We start from the raw sequence: 20,660 nt of genomic DNA, 5'->3' as shown, positions 1-20,660 counted from the left end.
CAGCTCTTGGCATAGCTCAGGCTACATTAGAAGGTCTATAGATAGCTCACCACAAAAAGAGAAGTCCACGTCATCCTCAAAAAATTCCTAGCCTCATTTCTCTTCGTCTACGTGACCCATACATGTCTCCTCTACATGCTCCAAGCCCTCTTTGCCCTCCATCCTCTGCAACATCAATCCCTCCACCTTCGTGCTCTCCTCATCCACACTACAGACATTGCTTTCACCATACACTCATGTACTCTGAGGTGTTGACAACACAACATACTACTATCGAGGTTGTCAGGGATTTGGATAGAAGATTACTTGTTTAATATCACATATAACAGTGAATCAACATTTATGACTATTTCTATCGTGGAAAATTTCATAAAAAAAGGTTACACACTTGTTCACAATGACCCGGTAGGCCAAACACATCACGTAGATTATTTTCTCTTTTCTCAAAATCTGCCTCCAAAAATCCAGATGGACCTTGTTGAACAGTTGTCCCAGCTCCTTTCAATACCACTTTAAACCACTATACATTGAATATGATCATCGAGAAGCTACGGTAGTCCATTGAGATAATACTTTTCAAGTTGCTAAAATACCCCATCTCATATACTATGATATTCAAATCCATGGCTTGCTATTGACTCTCTTGCTCAAACTTTACCATGACACCATAATCCATTGTGGAGCACATTTTTTCAATGCGCTAAATACAAAAATGTCACCCTTACAACCACACCACACTTAGATTTTATATTGTACACTGAAACTATTAGATTAGTTGTTACACATAAAATCTAGATATGACACCAAATAAAGTATGCATTCACCTTCAGACTACACCCCTTGGAGAATTCCTACTTCTTGGTAGAGATCTCTACCTCTTCATGAGAAGTTGCGATCAAAGCTTCATGAAACCATGGCATAGACATAAACCATGACATCTTTTCCATGCCCTCAACATATCGAACCGGTTGATGGTGTGTACTGCATCAAAATTTTGATCGTGCTCCCTCCCACTCTTTTCTATCCTACTCGTACCTAGTGAGCCACTTCTCCATGGATGCATGTACAACATATAAAAACGATTCACTTTCTCCTCCATGTCCATTAGTCAATGAGCTTAAGATTTTGTGGGAGGAGGGGATCACCGTGGAAGATATGAGCAAGCGTGATGGTTGACGGTCTGCTAATATTCGAGCCATTCTCACGTGGACCATGCATGACTTTTCGGGATTCGGGGAGTACTCAAGTAAGCAGGCTTCCATTCTCGTTGATAATATATATCATAACTCGTTCAAGTTTGTATTCATTGGATAGAGGTGTTGGGACAGGTCTAGTTACCTCAAGTTATCATGCATGTCCATTATGTGAGCCACAGTTAGACTCTCGACGAAGATCACGGAACATGAAGAAGATATCAAGGACATGTCACTTTCTTATCGGAGCGTCATGAACTGAGGGAAGGTTTTGTTGGACGATCTCTAGCATGTATGAAAGCCCAAAGCTGGTACGAGCTGAAAATGGTCCACACAGAGTCACATCCAAATGGAATGCGACGGTTCTCAGTTTTCTACGAGTTACCGTATTGAACCCACTTACAGATTTTAATTAAAATGCATTCTTGTATGGTGGACTGATGTGTAGTTGTTTCTTTTTTTGCAGAGTCTATTCGATGCTCCTTTGCATTGGGATGAGCTTTCAAATGGCGAGGGTCTATAGCTCGTCCTTGGATCCATGCAGCGCACATGCTCTTCTTTTTTGGTCATGTGATTTATGTAGGCATTTTCTATGCACTATGTTATTATCATCCTTTATATCTTGCCATGATTGTACTATCGCTTTCATTAGGCGATCTTGTATTTATTTTATGTATCAGTCTTATGGATTCAAGTACACTTTACCTTCATTTAGATGAGCATTGTACACATTACTGAAACTATTTTGTATGGCCCAAATAAAGCACATAGTGCTATTTGTGGTAGAGCAGCTTGCTGCCTTGCCACAAAAAAAAAATCCATGTTACCATCGCTATTAGCATCACAAATTTACTGCATGCATCGCTATAAGCGTCGATATTTGCGTTGCTATCAGCGTCACAAATAGCAACACTGATAGCGACTGTTCTATGGTGTCACTAATACCGATGTTTTTTGCAATGACGAGGACAATTTTCTTTATGAACATTTTTGTCGCTTTGAATACCGGTATAAGGCCTGTATCTTGTAGTGAAGCGATACTTTCGTCTGATTGCTAGCTTGTACTGAGTGCAAGAAACACGGGACACACTGATTAAGACATGCCTTGGGATCTAGGATATCATGACCATCATCATTTTTCATTTGGTTTATATTATGACAAACAATATATATTTTTTTCTCTCATTGATGATCTTTCTTCATTTTAATCTCTATTTATCTTTCTCGCTAACCATTCTTATATGTCCCACCATTCATTTTCTCTTTCCTCTTTATTTCTCTCCACACCCCACTTTCTCTCTCTCTTTTTCTTTCTTTCTTTTCCTCCTTTCATCTCTTTCCATTTCTCTCCCCCTCTCTTTCTCATTGTTTTTCTCTCTACACCATCTCTCTACTTCTTTTCATTTCTTTCTCTTCCCTCTTTAATTCTCTCCCCACCCCTCTTTCTCTCTCCTTTTCCCTTTCTTTGTTTGTCACCCTTCATCTTTCTTTGTTTGTCTCCCCCCCTCTCTCTCATTGTTTCTCTCTCTCCCCCATCTTTCCTCTCCACTCACTTTTTCTCACTCTTTCTTTCCCTCCTTTCTACTCTTTATTTCTCTAGTTTTCCTCCCCATTTTTACTCAAAATATCTCATTACAATCAAAATCAAAGATAAAAAATAAAAAACTTAAAAAACAATTATATTAAAAGACCCTCTCTCCCTATCTCTCTTTGTATTTCTCTTCCCCTCCTTTTTTATTTTTCTATCTTTTTATTCTCCCTAATTCTCTCATTGTTTCCCTATTTCTCTTTTGCTCTCTATTTGTTGTTCTCTCTATTTCTTTTTTTCTCTCTTTCAATCTCTGTTTTTGCTCTCCCCTCTCTTTTTTTCTTCACCCTCATTCCTCTCTTTACCTTACTCTTCTTTTGTACCTCTTCCTTCTCTCTCTATCTCTTTTTCTTTCTCTCTTTCTCCGTCTTTGTTGCCTTTCTCTTTGTTTCTCTCACTCCTTGTTGTTTCTTTTACTCATTTTCCTCTCTTTCTTTGTTCATATCTCATTTCTCTCTTCCTCTCTCTCTCTCTCTCTCTCTCTCTCTCTCTCTCTCTCTCTCTCTCTCTCTCTCTCTTTTTAAATGCATTTCATTACAAAGAAAGAAAAAAAGAAAACATAAGAACAAAGCAAAAAGAGGCAACGTACCTACCTCAAAGTCTTGAGGATGAATTATTTTTTGCCTCCTCTTCGCAGCGTCCCCTTTTTCTCCATTGTGCACTTTTCTCTCTTCTTTATGTGTACAACAATGGTAGTGATGGTGGTGAGGAGCTCTCCTTCTCTCTCTCTCTCTCTCTCTCTCTTCTTGTCCCTCTCAAGACAACAGTCTCTCTCGCTTTCTCTTGAAGATATTTGGGTAAATGTCACGCTTGGGTTTTTTATACTTTTTTTTGTCTACTAGTGTCACTATGTGCATCGCAATTAGCATTGCAGATGGAAATTATAGCGACCCTAATAGCAAGGCCGCTATTTTGCATCACAAATCGCCATTGCTATTCCCCCATTCCCTTGTAATGTCCCCACAGGTGTTGGGTAGGAAGGGGATCTTTGTGAGAGCTACGTAGGGTTCATGAGACATCGATCTCGTCTGAACTCCTTGGTGCGATAGTTTGGGTTGTAAGGTGGAGAAGGTTTGCCCTCGAAGCCCATAGGGTGCACCTTGGGTTTGGCCTTGAAGACCACTAGGTAGTAAGGGGGGTTTGCCGTGGAAGCCCATGGCCCCATTGGGTGCACCTTGGGTTTAAATGACGTTAGATTTTGATGTGGTCATCACTGGTGGGCCGTTGCATAGACTTTGAAGGCGCATGGAGAGGCGAGCCGTGGACGTTCGAAGAGAGTGCATTGACCAGAAACTAATGACAGCATTGACCAGGTTTTGTTGCGGTCTACGAACTCTACTGGCACGTGAGCAGGATGGCCACTGCGTATGGCCATGATTGTCATTGGACCCCCGTCTTCTAGCATCTGATTTTCCTCGACCGAAAGAGCGCGCGCGCACGCGAGAGAGAGAGAGAGAGAGGGGGGGACGGGAGAGAGGCTTTATAATATACGTCCATGCAGCAGTTCAGTAGAGCTCATCTCCCCCCCGCCCCCTCCAAACACACACACACTCTCTCCCCTTTTCTCTCTCTCTCCTGCGTGCCTGCCTTCCACCATGTGAGCATCCTCCGTTGATCAGCCTCTTCAACGCAGCCTTGCCTTACTCCAGCCAGCCATCCTCGACACTAAACATGGACCTCGAAGCTTCCATGAAAGCAGTGGATATGCAAGACGGACTAGATGCTAGCAATGGCGCTTCTAAGAAGAAGAAGAAGAAGCAGCAACAGAAGACGAAAAGCAACCCTAAGGTGGACGATGATCATGTCCATAAAAAGAGCCCTGCCGCTAGGCCTAGCTTGCCCGTTCACAAGCTTTTCAGCTACGCAGATGGCTTGGATTATGTCCTCATGGCGGTTGGAGGGGTGGCTGCCGCCGTCCATGGCGCCGCCTTGCCTGTCTTCTTCATCGTGTTTGCGCACCTTATCCACGCCTTCGGTGAAACTACTTCCACTCGAGAGGATGCATTAGGTCAACTCTCAAACGAAATCCACAAGGTACTTGGTACTGTAAGCTTTCTTCATATCTCCCTTTAATAAGTTTTAGACACTATCCATTGCTAAAAAACTTGGTTTAATCCCACTAAGTACTATTATGAGCCAATAGCTGAAACATCTCTCTTGCAGCCACCGCTCTAACTTCCTTAAGCATGGCTAAGGAGTTAAGCTACTTCGTTACCAGCTATTGGTTCTTACAGTATTGGGAATAAGTGTTGATGCCAAGTATTCTGATGATATTGTTTCACATGCTTTAGGATGCACTTGATTTGGTCTACTTAAGCATTGCTCGACTGGTCTCAGGCTGGCTGGGTTAGTTTCATCTCTCTCTCTCTCTCTCTCTCTCTGGGTGAGTGTGTCAGTGGCTTCTTACTAGCTTTCTTTCTCAACCAAACCATGTAATGGCTTAATCATTGTCTGCAGAGGTCTCTCTATGGATGTACACTGGAGAGAGGCAAGCCACTAAGATCAGGATGGATTACCTCAGAGCCTTGCTGAGCCAAGATGTAGGCTTCTTTGACACTGACGTAACCACTGCTGAAATTGTGGTTGGAATATGTAGCGATACAGCTCTCATTCAACAAGCCATCGGATCTAGGGTATATTAGCTCTGCCTTCTATAGTCTTGTGAACCAAGTATTAGCTCTGTGCAGTACAGATGGTTGTAGAGAGAGAGAGAGAGAGAGAGAGAGAGAGAATATTAAAATGCTTCTTTTGCATGGCTACAGGCAGGGAGTATCATACACTACTTCGCCCAGTTTATCACTGGCTTTGCAATAGCCTTCACTACTCTGTGGAAGCTCACCTTTGTGACTCTGTCTCTCATGCCTCTGATTGTCATGTCCGGATGTGTGATTGCATACATCATAGTAGGACTTGCCAATCGGAGCCAGAATTCATACAGAAAGGCTTCTGAGGTTGCCCAAGAGGTAGATATAAGCAAGTGATTTTTTACAATTGTGTATTAGGTTAGTCTTGAATGCCATTGCTAGTTGGTGCTGCCTGCCTGCAACCATGGAGCTGGCTGATGTGTTTGCTGGTTGATATGATATCATGGCATGATCGATGAGTTAATGTCATGACTGATTATATCTAAATGGATAAAATAGGTGAAGTCATGATTGTGTCGTACCATACCAGATGGATTAACGGATGATATCGTGTACTGGGGTGATGATTGATGGCAGGTCATATCTCAAATTCGGACGGTGCAGGCATTTGTGGGGGAGGAGAAGGCGTGCCGGGCATATGGGGAGACGCTGGTGGAGACGGAGAGGGTGGGGAGGCGGGCAGGGCTGATGAAAGGGGTGGGGGTGGGCATGATGTATGGCCTGGGATTCTACATATTCGCGTTTCTGCTGTGGTATGCGGGCATCGTCGTGCGACAGGGCAAGGCGAACGGGGCGGACGCGTTTGCGACCATCCTAAATGTCATCACAAGCTCCCTGTGAGGGCTCTCTCTCTCTGTGGCTTCTGCTTCCCCCGTCTCTCTCACATATAAATAAATAAATAACTGTGTATATGCGTATATATATGTAACTTGTAAGTATGTATCTCTGTGTTTTGTATGTTCTCCCAGTCACACTAAACTTTGACCCTCTCTCTCTCCGTCTTTGCTCACATCCCTGATCTCTTTCTCTCTCTCTGTGTTTTTGCTCCCATCCCTGATCCTTCTCTCCCCCTCTCTAGGTTTTGCCACCTCTAGGGATTGCTTCTTCCACATGGAAGACGCCTCTTTTCCACATTTTTCCTTCTCCCCCCTCCGGGCCCTCCCCCCAGGGCCCCACACACACACACACACTCTCTCTCTCTCTCTCTGTGTGTCATTCCGACTCATAACCCGCACTTTTTTTGTTTATGAACCCAACCCGCACTTTGTCAGTTATCTTACCATCGCCCTTCAAAACTGAGATAAGCCGCGTTATCTAAAGTTTTTTAAAAAACGGCATTGCATATTTTCAAACTCGATTATTAGGATTCACCGAATTTTTAGATTCGTCAAAAATGATTCTCCTGCCAGTTTTTGCACCGATCCCGGTCAAAAAGCAAGGTAGGATGAGCGGAGCACAACGACAAATTGACTGCGTATCCCCGCTTTTGCTTTGGTAGTTTGTGCTTTATCACGCCTCTCTCCATCATGCGCATTTATTGCACTGCATAATTGTGGTGTGGATCCGTACTATCCCCCCTTGCACAAACGTCAAATGTCCCGACTACTCATTGAGCGCGTCATCAGGTGTCTTAAAAGAGCGTGTAGCCTATTGGTTAAAACTTGTAAGCCGTCCCTAAAATTTGAAGGTTGCAACATCCTTCAAAGGGGGTTTTGCCCTTCTAGAGAACGGTGATATATATATTACCCTTCAAAAGAAAGGTAAGAATTTTAAAAAAATAGTTATATGCCCTTCCAAACTCTTTAAAAAGAAAAGGAGAGGTCCTCTAAGACCTTCTAAATGAAAAGTTGGGTAGCCCTTCAAATTTGAGGGCTGTCAATGTAAGCTCGTGGAAATTGGTCCACGGTTCAAATTTTGATTGTATGCTTTCACTTATTTGGATGCAAGTGTTCTCTTCTTCTTGGGCGCGAGTACCTACTACCAAGCTTGGATAGGAGATTTCCCTCACCCAAGTCTATCCGGTGTGCACATTTTACAGAGCCACTCGTTTGTGTACATCAGTATCATGCCCCTTCCCTTTTCATGTTAAATTCCATGTTCTGGCCCATGTGTAACTGACCTAAAAGATACTAACATGGTTGTGGCGTAGTGGACTGTGTGTGGGTTGCATTCAACCCCTATGTTTTCCTTTAATGGGTTTCAATGACATTGCAACCTACAATTCCTAGATCCGAGCATCTATATGTAATGGCTTGCCATCCTCTACAATAGTAGTCTTAGGTATACAAAGGCTCTATACATGGCGTTGGAGTACACTACTTAGAGATAGTCTTAGGTACACAAAGGCTCTATACATGATGTTGGACTATACTACTTAGAGGGCTCTTCCAGAGTCCATCTGGGAGGACGAAAGTGCTACCTCTTTTGAAACTATCCACTTCCCACTCTGAGTGTGGGAAGGAATCCTATGACCAGGATAGGGAACTCTATTGTTTTGTGAAGTTAAGAAACAAGCACATGATACATTCACCCTCACGAGTCATCACTTCCAATGGGGAATCATAGATGTCTTTTAAGTTCCACTCTGTCACTACTATCGCATACACTGCACCGACTACGCTATTCGTCTTGATTCTCATTAACAACATGGAAAGATGCTTTCAACCTTTGCCATCCTTTCATAGTACTGATCAATAGCATCAATAGCATGGGAAGGTACTTCCAAATTTTGTGATCTCAAACTCATCATAACCCCTCTTATAAATAAGCAAGGGTTGGTTTCTTGCATAGAAATGACTAAAGCCCCGGATACCTGGTCAGGTTGGGTCCCTCATCTGATCGAGTCATTCCTTCCAAAACTCTTTCATTACCTAGTACAGTTCCCGGAATCCCGACCACACATTTCACTATGTAGTACAATCTCCGCATTTAAAGCAGCGATGTTGACACCATTTCCCAAAATAGACAAAACCATCACACCAGAATTATTACGTAGTGTTGACAGCACTACGGCAGAGCATTAAGTTTCCCCAAAATGGAAAAAAGCCAAAGCTAGTGGAAACCTTGACTAGACTCAAACTAATGAGACTCAAGGCAAAGCACCCTACGTCCCAGTACCCAGATGAGAGTGCCTCCCTTGTGAACTGCAGCAATTTAGATGTGTCAAGCTGTTTGCATATATGGCACCCCCTTGTATGAGCAAGGCCATCATATATTGCATTCATTCATAAGGTAAAGAAACGTTTTCTTGAATGGACATTGTAAACCAAAACTGGTTAAGAAGAGCGCAAAACCGTTGATTCAAATCTGAGGTGCCATATGTTTATGGAGATCATCTGGCATGCCATCATCTGTTTTACAGCAATGGATAAGGATGCTGATTCAAATCTGGGATGCCATCATATTATCTTGCTGCATATGTCAAGTAAAGATCGTTAGTATGCTGTGCAAAGTGCTGCTTGAAACATGGGATGCCATTGTAAAGTTTTATCGCTGTTTTTGTGCATGAGATTCCCTTGTTCTGCCGCTAATTTCTCGCTCTTTCATCGTATGCAGGGCCCTTGGTCAGGCTGCTCCAGATGTGGCACTCTTCAGCAAGGCAACCGTGTCAGGCCATACGATAATGGAGATGATCAGGCGGACGCCTTCCATTGGCAATGCCAAAGGAGAGGGGCTAAAACTGAAAGCAGTGAAGGGGCACATTGAGTTGCGGGATATACACTTCAGCTACCCGTCTCGCCCTGATATCACCATCTTTCGAAAACTTTCACTGTCCATTCCAGCTGGCAAAGTTGCTGCAATCGTGGGTGGTAGTGGCTCTGGAAAAAGCACTGTCATTTCTCTCATCGAGAGGTTTTACGACCCGACATTAGGTGGGGATGCCTTCTTCTGCTCATTTTGTTGTAATGAAGTGCTAAACTTCACCTCATGAATAGAACTAAATGTGGATGTTGATTAAGCTTTTGGCTGCAGAATGGATGTTGTGGCACTGTTCAATTGACAAACCTCTAGACCTGTTTAATGACTGATACATTAATTCGTGTCAGCTATCCATATTGTGAATTTAATTAATTCCTAGCTTATCGTAGAGGTTGTATGGTCTTCTGAACTTTCTTATGATGTTTTTGTAATGTCAGGGGAAGTACTCTTGGATGGACACAACATTAAGGACTTGCAGTTGAAGTGGCTAAGAGAGCAAATGGCTCTTGTAAATCAAGAGCCTGCTCTTTTTGCTACTAGTATAAGCGAGAATATATTGTATGGAAAGGACGGGGGGGCTTCAATGGATGAAGTAATCAAGGCAGCCTCTCTTTCCTGCGCTCATGATTTCATCGTTGGGCTTCCGAAAGGCTACGAAACTGAGGTACATCATCATTTGTAGATCATTATTAAGTGTGATCATTTGAACTTATTAGAGTTGGGCTATTCAGTCTCTGCTTGCATATCCTGTAGTGTTTATAAGATCCATTAGTTGGAAAACCTATCGCCGTTGATTCCCTCTGGTGTGCATGCATGTATATTAGGTAGGGGAAGCAGGTTCTCAATTATCTGGAGGTCAAAAGCAGCGGATTGCGATTGCCCGAGCACTGTTGAAGAACCCTTCAATTTTGCTCTTAGATGAAGCCACCAGCGCATTAGATGCAGAATCAGAGAAGAGTGTTCAAGAGGCTCTTGATCATGCCATGCTTGGTCGGACGACGGTGGTGGTGGCTCATCGTCTATCAACAGTTCAAAGTGCTGATGCGATTGCTGTTCTCCAGCATGGAAAAGTTGTGGAGATTGGCACTCATGAGGAACTCTTAGCCAAGGCTGGAGCATATGCCTCTCTTGTTAAGTTGCAAGAGGGTGCAGCGTGTCACAAACCAGCTAATGGGGAACGGCATGACAGGCAAGGCCACTGCAGTCTGCAGACATACTAACGCTAAATGTGCTTTCAATTTTCAACTAACTTGGTTGTATTTTAATTTGCAGGATTTCACGTGGCTCTTTTAGCGGATCCTTTTCACTCTCTCACCGGACATTTAGCTTCCGTTCAACTGCAGAGTCTACTGTTGCTTCTGCTGGCCATGGAGTAAAAGGGGATTTAGACATCGATGAGCTTGTGTTTTCAAGTCCTTCTCTGAGAAGAGTGGTTAGGATGCACTCAAAAGAGTGGCCTTGGGGCCTATTGGGTGCCATTGGAGCAATTATAGCTGGTGCTCAAACGCCTATACTTGGCTTTATGATAACTCAAGCTCTCGAGTGCTTCTATTCTGACGAGGCCAAAATGAAAACAGGACTTGCACAGGTTGCTGAGCTATGCTTTGGAGCAGGGACACTCGCCATATTGGCATATTCCTGTGAATTCTATTTTTCTGGGGTGGCAGGAGAAAGCATCACTAGACAAGTGCGAAAGAAGATGTTCTCTGGTAAGGTTCTTTCCCTTCAGCATATCAGCTATGTCTGATTTTACACCTTTTCATAGCGGTTCTTAATTTCAGCAAATGAATGTTAGTGCTGACATTCAGCTTGATTTACATGCAGCAATACTCCATAATGAAATTGGCTGGTTCGACAGAAACAGCAGCACAGTTCTTTCTTCTAGACTGTGTGCAGATGCAACCATGGTCAGAACAGTCATTGTTGATCGCATAACGACCCTTTTTCAGAACCTGGGTTTGATTGTGACAGCACTTGTACTTGCATTCAAGCTTCAATGGCAACTTGCTGCTGTCATAGTTGCAATGTTTCCAGCTATGCTTGGGGCATTTGCAGGGCAGGTACATACATAAAAACTAGTTTCTTGGTTTTCTTTGTAAACAGATTATTTGCTGTTTGCTGATGTGCAGAGACAATAGGAGATCTTGTCTGTGAGTTTGTCATGGGTATAGTTGATCTTATATTTAGCGGATATCTTGATCTGGCAGGTACAATTCATGAAGGGCTTTGGTGCTGACAACAGCGCCTATGCCAGAGCAAATATGGTGGCAGGGGAGGCCGTCACCAATATTAGGACAGTAGCTGCTTTTGGTGCAGAAGATAAAGTCATGGCACTGTTCAGTAGAGAGCTTCAAGACACCCAAAAGCATTCATTTGTGCGTGGGCAGGCTGGAGGGCTTGGTTTTGGCTTATCTCAGTTCTTCTTGTTTTCCTCTTTTGCCCTGGCGTTCTGGTATGGGGCCATTTTGATACAAGAGGGGAAAGCTAACTTTGGACAGGTAGTTAAATGCTTCGTGATCCTTATCTTTACTGCCTTTGGCATTGGAGAAGCCCTTTCATTGGCTCCTGATATCATGAAGAGTGGCCAGACGTTGGGGGCTGTGTATCACATTCTGGATAGACGCTCTGAGATTGATGCAAATGATCCAAAGTCTGAAGAAGTGAGTGAAGTGAAAGGATCAATTGAGTTCAGGAATGTGGGTTTCAGCTACCCGACAAGAGCTGATGTGCAGGTCTTCAAGGATTTTAATCTCAAGATCAGAAGGGGCCAGAGCCTTGCACTTGTTGGGGCTAGTGGGTCTGGTAAAAGCTCTATTATTGGTCTGATAGCAAGGTTTTATGATCCACAGGCCGGTAGAGTGATCATAGATGGCAAAGATTTAAAGTCACTCAAGCTCAAGTCAGTTAGGCAACATATGGGTCTTGTACAGCAGGAACCAGCATTGTTTAGCACAAGCATTTATGAGAACATTCAGTATGGAAAAGAGGATGCAACACAATCAGAAATTGAGGAGGCTGCAAAGGCAGCAAATGCCCATAGTTTTATAACTGGGCTTCCAAATGGATACAATACTCAGGTAGGTGAGAGGGGAGTGCAATTGTCAGGTGGACAGAAGCAGAGGGTGGCGATTGCCCGGGCAGTTTTGAGGAACCCTGCAATTTTACTGCTGGATGAAGCCACGAGTGCCTTAGATGCTGCGTCCGAGAAGCTGGTGCAAGCGGCATTGGACAAATTGATGCAGAGGCGCACAACGGTTGTTGTCGCCCATCGCCTGTGTACCATTCAGAATGCTCAATCGATTGCAGTTCTTGAGAGTGGATCTATTGTTGAGCAAGGATCTCACACTGAGCTTCTTGCCAAGCAAGGCTCCTATTTTCAGCTCCTAAACTTGTCTCAAGAAGATAATGCCTCTTGAACTGCAATATACCAAGACCGTGTTTTACCCTCTTGCAAAGATCAAGGCTAGGAAATGGGATTCCATGTGTATAGGAAGGCGGTGAATGGATCCAGCCTAGCCGGAAGACTGTCTAAAAGCTCTGTAGATCTTCTGGAGTGTTTCCCTCATATCTTAGGTGACGAGGAATCTGGCATGGAATAGTGATACCAGTGTTATGTGTAGGTCCTGTGACATAATGACATAGGTCCTCTGGATAGGCCCTAATGCCCTAATTCTGAAAGTTGCAAGGGCATTTGGATTGGACTGCAATTGATGCATACCCCTTACTACTAACTGGTGACACAATACCTGTAAAAATTCAACAGATTGCCAATTGCAATCTGTGCAATCCATAAGATGATTATATCTTGTAGCTCAACCTGAGTGCTCTTTGTACAGACAGTTTTTGCACGTCTGTACTTTTGCAACTACTCGTACAGATTTATGCAGTTCAACCAAATAAGGATAGTATTCTATTTGCCTCCGCAACTTTTCTTGTCAAAGAAACCTAACTATTTGATCAATGGCAAAAGCAACCCTCCTTCTCAAACCTCCTTAAACCCAGGCAATCTACCTTTCCAATAATTCTTTAGTAAATTGTGTCTTACTCATCAGTGAGGGCCTGTTGCTCTTCGTTGCATGCACACCCACGAGTCTTTCTTGACTGTTGCTTCTATCCATTTTCCATGCTAATCCTTTGTATTACGAATATAGACAACCTTGATGGAATCTTGAGGATGTTGTTGATGACTTGTTAGATGCCATTAGAATGATTCAACAAGAAGGAACTTGTAGTTCTTGTAAGAAAGCCAAGGAGCTAACTGCAAGGAAAGGAGGAATGGTGGCTCTTAAGCACCAAAAGAAAATGGTTCCCTTGTGGCTATGGCTATGGCTATGGCTATGGCTATGGCTATGGCTATAGAAGGAAGGAGGTAGTGGAAAGATTTGATAGATAGATTAGTGGAATAGAGAGGAAGAATGCCAAAAGAAGTAGCAATGACACTCTCGCTTGTGCCTATTAAGGAACTTGTTGGGTTTTTCCAATTGTGTTTGGAGGAATTGTCATAGAAACATGCTTAAGTATAATATGAGAGAGAGAGAGAGAGAGAGAGAGAGAGAGAAAGAAACATTGCTATATCACACCTCATCATTGCTATATCACAAAAATAAATGGCCATACCAACCATTTGTTTATCTATCACCATTTCGTTGTGATGATCTTACTCATCGAAATTCTTTGTGGGCCCTTTAAAGGGTCGATATCTTGTTATACTTGAAGCCATAAGAATGTTTGTTTAATCTGAGACAATTTCATAAGTCTCTTGATATTTATTCATCTTGTTTAATCATATCCTTCATCACTTCCTACAATTGTAGTTGTGTGCAAATGCATTATTGTTGCTACTATCACTTCAAACAAAGCCACCATCTTTCTCTTGAAATTTAGCAAATCTAGTAACAATGTGCCTCCTCTTACATTAAAAGTCTTTGGGATATCATTGAGCATAATATAATGTTGGCCACCCATCAATTAGAAACTCTAGAAGTATAAGAAAGGCAAGTTGGCATTCCTCCACTCTAAAGCCCTTAAAATCAATCAGAGTCTTAGATACTAATCTTGAGATGCTCAATATCTATTCCCTTTGACTTCTTCCCCTCCTATCAATTTTACACCTAGCACCACTAGCGAAGGTTAGTAATATGGTATGTTGATAAAAGGCCTATCAATTGCATGTTTTTGTGTGCTACAAATAGGAGCCATTTGCAAAACCATGATAATTCTTATGCCCTACCAAAGTTCATCCATCAAGCTTTAAGTTCTCCGCCAATAAAGTTTTAACATTGCTATCCAATTTTCATTGTGGAAGCATACGAATGGATATAGCCATCATTTTACAACATTGTTTGCGATTAAAGAAATTTCAATTCTTCTCTGATATACTTGCAATTCATTATTTTGATTCTATTCATTGCATCATGTAATTTTATAAGAAGGGAATCCATATCTTTTGGCAAAACAATCATGCATTATGGTTAGAGTCTTTGTTCCCTTCTCATCCATAAGGAAGGGGAGTAATTCTTTTTATTTATCTTGTTTAATAAGGTCAAACATTCAAAGGAGGGGGTGGGGGGACAATGATTTTTTAAAAGGGGGGAGGGGGTTGTACAAACCACCACCTACTCCTTAATAACCTCCCATTTTGCTTTAATCTTTGTATATTGTCATTGTTGTTATTGCTGATGTTGTTAAGTAGTCTAAATAACCCTTTTAACTTACTAACTAATACTAACCTTACTAACACATTATCTTAGTTAGCTACTTTAATTAGCTAACCATTACTAACTATGACAATACTAAGTAACTCATATCCTTGATTGTACATGTGTTAGAACTTGTGTTTTGCATGATTTAGAGGTGTTTATACATCTAAGAAATTTTTATCAATAGAAGATATGTATCTTACATGGTCTCAGCCCTTGAACCTACCATTTTCACCTTTTTCTAGTGGAAATGTGAATGCAATTTAGTTTTCATTTAATTAATCACATCCTTCCACACAAATAGCACACCCTTGCCCCTCTTTCTTCCATAGTCCCTTATGAACACAAATAGCTAGGTCGCCCTAGGGTGAGTGGGGTGACGGCAAAAACATTTCCTCTCTTAATCTTGAGGTCACACCATGACTCCAAAATGGAAGGCAAGATGTAAAAAGATAAAATTTGATTGGTTCTAATAGGTGTACTCATTGGTAGTCAGCATTAATTTCTGGAAATGAAAAAAGATGATAATCTCATTGGCTCCATGTTTGTCCATCTTCTCATGCCATCCAAATCGAGTGTGTGAATGGAGTTCACCCTACTAACCTTGTGTTAGCACCCTGCTTTTCATGGGTGCTAGCAAGGTGAGTGTGGGGTTAAGCTCACCCCACTCACTCTGCTAACCCTAGGTGTGAGCAAGCATCACGCCCTTGCCCCTCTTTCTTTCGTCATCTCTTGTGAACCCAACTTTAGTTGCATCACATGTTTGCTGCCTCGAATTGAAGAGTCCATTGGAGGGAACAAGGCTCCCATGGGACAAGCTTCCTTTTAGCTTTCTATTGAATTTATGATTCAAATTGAATAAAATTGTACTTTTGGGTGTTATCCTATCAATCACTTTTTTAAGAGCTTTAATTATATGTATGAAGCAAATAGAGAGATGTCTAAAAGTTCTAGTGGATGACCAGCTTTGAGAATTAGCTAGTGTAAGGCCAAAATGTGGAAAAGGGAAATTAGGGCTATATGAATACTTGAGAAACCTCCTCGAGAGATTCTACACTTGAGAGAAAGGTGGGAAAATTTCTACCCTTGTTAAGTTAGTGCGAGGAAAAGCATGCTCAGATTTTGCCCTTCAAAAGATAACGTAATTGTAACGCTTCCAAACCAAGCATCGTCCTATGCGGGAGCGGGGCCAATTCAAATATATTTTTTGGTTTTATAATGCGCATGCATACTCATACTATTCGTGAGAAAAATAAGTAATTACAGCATCGTTTGACAGATGCAATGTGCATACGGGCCTCGGCCTGAGAACAAGCATGTGAACCTGCAAATTCTCCTAAATCTGCTAGACTAAGTATCGAATAATGGAACCACCTTTTGGCAATGCGTCTCACTTTGGAAATATGGGAACTGGCAACTTCACCCCAATTCGGCAAGTTGGCAAATAGGATCGAAAGTTGGGAAAGCGGGGATTATTAAACGAGTCACTGGTCACTGGTCAGGACTCAGGGACCAGGCTGTGACTGGAAGTGTATGTATGTATTACTACTAACTAGGCAGTAGTAAGACTAGTTATCCGCTGCTGCAGCCTGCAAGCGAGCTCAGCTGCTGCAGCCTGCAACACATGTTTGATGTCGCACAGTACAAGTTTACAGAGCGTGGCACATGCAAATCTGCGATGCCGCGCGGTGCCGTGCATCCAGGAAAAGTGCGAGGGGGATCGTTACGAGTGCTCACAGAAAACCGTCCTTTAGTGTATTTCTTCCACGCAAGATTCTGAAAAAACCGGCTGGAATTGAAGCTCGTCTTGCCTTTTTTCCATTGGATGGGAAAAATGGTTTTTTTTTGGTAACTTGTTAACAGCCCATGCGCGGATCATCCTCTGTATCTCGATTCTCGTCCTGCGAACTCCTTTTCTGTCTGTCCCGCCGTTTTGATGTGTTCGTTATTATGCCGTGTTTTAAGTCTTGACCGCGACCGCTCTTCACTGCACTGACTAATCATTCACTTCTCTGACGTTCGAAGCCCATTTAATGCAGGTGTCCAGTCCCGACTCCCGACTCCCCCCCTCGGCCCCTCTAGGCTCTCTCTCTCTCTCTCTCTCTCTCTCCCTCCCTCTCGCTATTAATATGGAAGGCCATGCAATGCAATGGCGCACTGCTTCAACGTACGTCTCTCTCTCTCTATTAATATGGAAGGCCATTCAATGCAATGGCGCGCTCCTTCACGTCTCTTTTTCTCTCTCTCTCTCTCTCTCTCTCTCTCTCGACTACTCCCGACTCCCGAGTCCCCATTGCCCATGCCCCATGTCATTGACAATCGTAGGTCGCGTATACTATTACGTGCGCAAGGACTCAGACCACGTGAGTCGTGGTCCGTGCATCAAATATGTGTTCACTGTTATCCATGATCATTGATGATTTCTCTTCCGCATTATGTGCACATGTAAGTAGTCCCATCGGCTTGTAACAAGCTGAAAATAACTGCAAACGGTGTTTTGCAAACGGAGCTTCAGCTACCTCTAGAATTCTTCTAAAATTGACTGCAAACGGAGCTTCAACTACCTCTAAAGATCTCCTACATCACTACCTGTATAAATCTTCTACATGTAGGACCTAGGTCGTTCAACTCGGCAATTCTCTACATGTGGGTAGTTATTGCCTAACTGGACTATGTATGGGAGCTAACATAGAAATTTTCCATGGTTTCCAAAATATTTTGAAGTTTAACCATAGTCGAGACGACTCTCCTGCCACATTAAAAAGGGTCAATGGTCCATTTTCGACCATAGTCGGTCATGTGTGCATGCCTTCAATGTTCACCAAAAACTCAAGGTCTCTTGTCAACTTTCAAGTGAATTCTTAAATTGAAGCTTTCCCAATCATAGGGTGGTTGCAAGATAACAATGAAATATCACCTATTGGAGAAAAACAATGACTTATGGTCTAGAATGATTCATGGTTCCATTCAAATGGGTGCACATCTCATGTGCTTTAATTGTAGCCATGGAGGTTCAATACCTCTTATGATTTATCTTAAGAGAATGACTATGGTTTGTTTTCATTCAAATGCATGAATATTTCTTGCAATGTAGCCAGCTAGTGGTGGTGGCTCAATACCTCTTATGATTTATCTTAAGAGTATGACCTATGGTTTATCTTCATTCAAATGGTTTTACATTTTTTGTATTATAGGCCTAGTAGTGAGAGATTCAATCCACATGACCTAGATTTGGAAGGAATACCAAACCTATGTGGCTCATGGAGATTTATTATTGAGCTTGAAAAGTTTTTTTTTTCTCTCTTGGAAAGTCATCAACACAACTTATTTGGAAAAGGTTTGGGAAGGACTTTGAATTAAAAAACTTATATATATATACACACACACACACACACACACACACACACACACACACACACACATATACACTCCTACATACACACACATACATATATATCATATTCTTATTTTCAAAATTCTCCCACAAAAGATAATAATCACTTGCTGCACATCAAATAAAAGAACATAAACATCTACTTGGACTCTTGATAAGTCCATTAATTGCTCAAGTAATGAGACCAATAAACAAGCATACTCTAGTAGGGCAAAGGGGCCAATAAAGTACTCCCTCCCACCCCCCCAAAAAAGCTTAATATGAGCCAAACAATTGTGCCATGTAATTATTTAAATGTTTTGGATTTTGAAAAACTTTAAAATAATGTGCCTTAAGTATCACCTTATTGGGCCTCATTGTTGCTCTTTTCTAAGCCCTTATAACTAGATTTGCTCGATAGAAAAATCAAAATTTCCCAAAGTCTTTTTATAAGCTCCATATGATAGATATAGTTTCACTATTAGAAAATGTTTTTGTAACTCACATGGGAAGAAAAAATAATGGGAGACTCACATAAGATACTTTATTGTCCATATAAAGGGGTTACTTATAGATTGAATAGAAAAGTGCTATGTTTTAGTAGGGAAAATTTGACAAATAGGGATATTTATAAATATGTCTTGAATACACATGATATAGAGGGTATACATATAGTGAATTACCCGGGCACATTTTCCAATCATAGGGTGGTTACACAATAATAATGGAATATCACTTGTTGGAAAAAAATGACTTATGGTCTAGAATGATTCGTGGTTCCATTCAAGTGGGTGCACATTTCATATATTTTTACCCCACTGGTGGAAGTTCAACACCTCTTATGACTTGTCCTAAGAGAATGTCTTATGATTTGTTTTCATTCAAATGGGTGATCATTTCTTGTAGTGTAGTGTGGTGGTGGGGGCTCAATATATCTTATGATTTATCTTAAGAGTGTGACCTATGGTTTCTTTTCATTCAAATGGGTTTATATTTCTTCTATTATACCCCTAGTAAGTGAGATATTCAATCCATATTACTTTAGAATATAAATGAATATCTGAACCTAGCACCAAACCTATGTGGCTCATAGAAAAGACCAATAAAAGACCATACTCTAGTAGGGTAAAGCAGTCAATAAGGTGATGCCTCCCGAAAAGAGAAATGTATCCCACTTCAATCTAATGACCATTTTGTAAAAATGGTGCAACTTTTTTTTCCACTTTAAATTATGATACAAAATTTTTCATATTCCATATAATAAACAATTGGTCGATGGTAAATTTGTTAATATTATGGATTTTGAAAAACCTTAAAACAATGTAGCCTTAAGTATCTTCTTATTGGGCCTCATTGTCACTCTTTTTAAAGCCCTTGCAACTTGTTTTGCTAGATAGAAAAATCAAAATGCCCCAAAGTTTTTTTCAAATCTCAATATGATATATATAGTTTCACTATTATAAAATGTTTATGTAACTCACATGAAAAAGAAAATTATAATGGGAGACTCATATATGACACTCTATTGCGCCCATTTCACTTTAGTGATCCATAATATATATCCCCTACCTGCCCCCTCCCCTCCCAACCCCCCAACACATGCAAAGTTGTTTTGCACCTTTTCCAATCTTAGGGTGGTTACACAATAACAATGAAATATCACCTATTGGGAAAAAATGACTTATGGTCTAGAATGATTCATGGTTCCATTAAAGTGGGTGCACATTTCATATATTTTCACCCTAGTGTTGGGTTCCACCTTCAATACACCTTTTGGATCTCATAGAAAGCTCCGCAAAGAGTGATTTACACTTAACGGATGGAATGAAAAGATAGGGAAATAGAGAGGGAGCTTGAGCTCTTGCAAGACATACATAACACACAGAGAATGCACTAGAGATAGAAAATCAGAAACTCTATTTTTTGGGTCACAATTGCGCTTGACAATGGAACAAGTTTGGAACTCCTATTGTTTCAAGAGTTTGACCATATGATACAGACTAGCTCTCACCTAGTCTCTCACCTCTCTCATTCCCACTACATACTCTCACAAATAGTAACAACAACCAATATTATTGAGTCTATAATTGACATACTTCGAGCTCCCTCATCGTTGTAGCACCATGCAAGCCAAAAGATACCTCATGATCTTTATGTAAGCATCCTGTTCTACAAGCTCTCAATCCAAATCCATGCATTATCATGACCCTCGAATCACCCTTATGAGAAGGATGCAAAGACAAGGAAAGAGTAGAGAACCACCAAGTACTTCTTGCCATGTCCCTCATGCTCTCACTATCACACTCTCTCGTACTCCCTCTCTCAATAGCACATAAGAGCTCAAAGTGATAGACAAGGGTTTAGAGAAAGAAAACTCACAAGAAGTTAGCACACACTTGAATGACCTATTCCATTATCTTTCTTCCTTTTCATGATTTCTTTTGAGGGTTTCCATCCTTTTCA

General features: G+C 41.6%; 1 protein-coding gene across 1 annotated transcript; it reads left to right on the top strand.

Annotated features, from left to right (window-relative positions):
* The first annotated feature begins 4,199 nt into the window (after window positions 1-4,199).
* LOC148025709 (ABC transporter B family member 2-like) lies at window positions 4,200-12,941 on the top strand. Its single transcript, XM_087692930.1, has 11 exons — window positions 4,200-4,815; window positions 5,073-5,127; window positions 5,239-5,414; window positions 5,544-5,744; window positions 6,003-6,262; window positions 8,982-9,298; window positions 9,563-9,789; window positions 9,950-10,314; window positions 10,398-10,834; window positions 10,950-11,185; window positions 11,333-12,941. The coding sequence occupies exons 1-11, from the start codon at window positions 4,453-4,455 to the stop codon at window positions 12,539-12,541; spliced, it is 3,846 nt and encodes a 1,281-aa protein (XP_087549056.1). The 5' UTR covers window positions 4,200-4,452; the 3' UTR covers window positions 12,542-12,941.
* Window positions 12,942-20,660: the final 7,719 nt, after the last annotated feature.

Source organism: Lygodium microphyllum, chromosome 14 (genome assembly GCF_053477565.2).
Source record: "Lygodium microphyllum isolate KBCC chromosome 14, Lygodium_microphyllum_v1.1.10, whole genome shotgun sequence".
NCBI lineage: Eukaryota > Viridiplantae > Streptophyta > Polypodiopsida > Schizaeales > Lygodiaceae > Lygodium > Lygodium microphyllum.
This window is presented reverse-complemented; position numbering and strand designations above follow the sequence as displayed.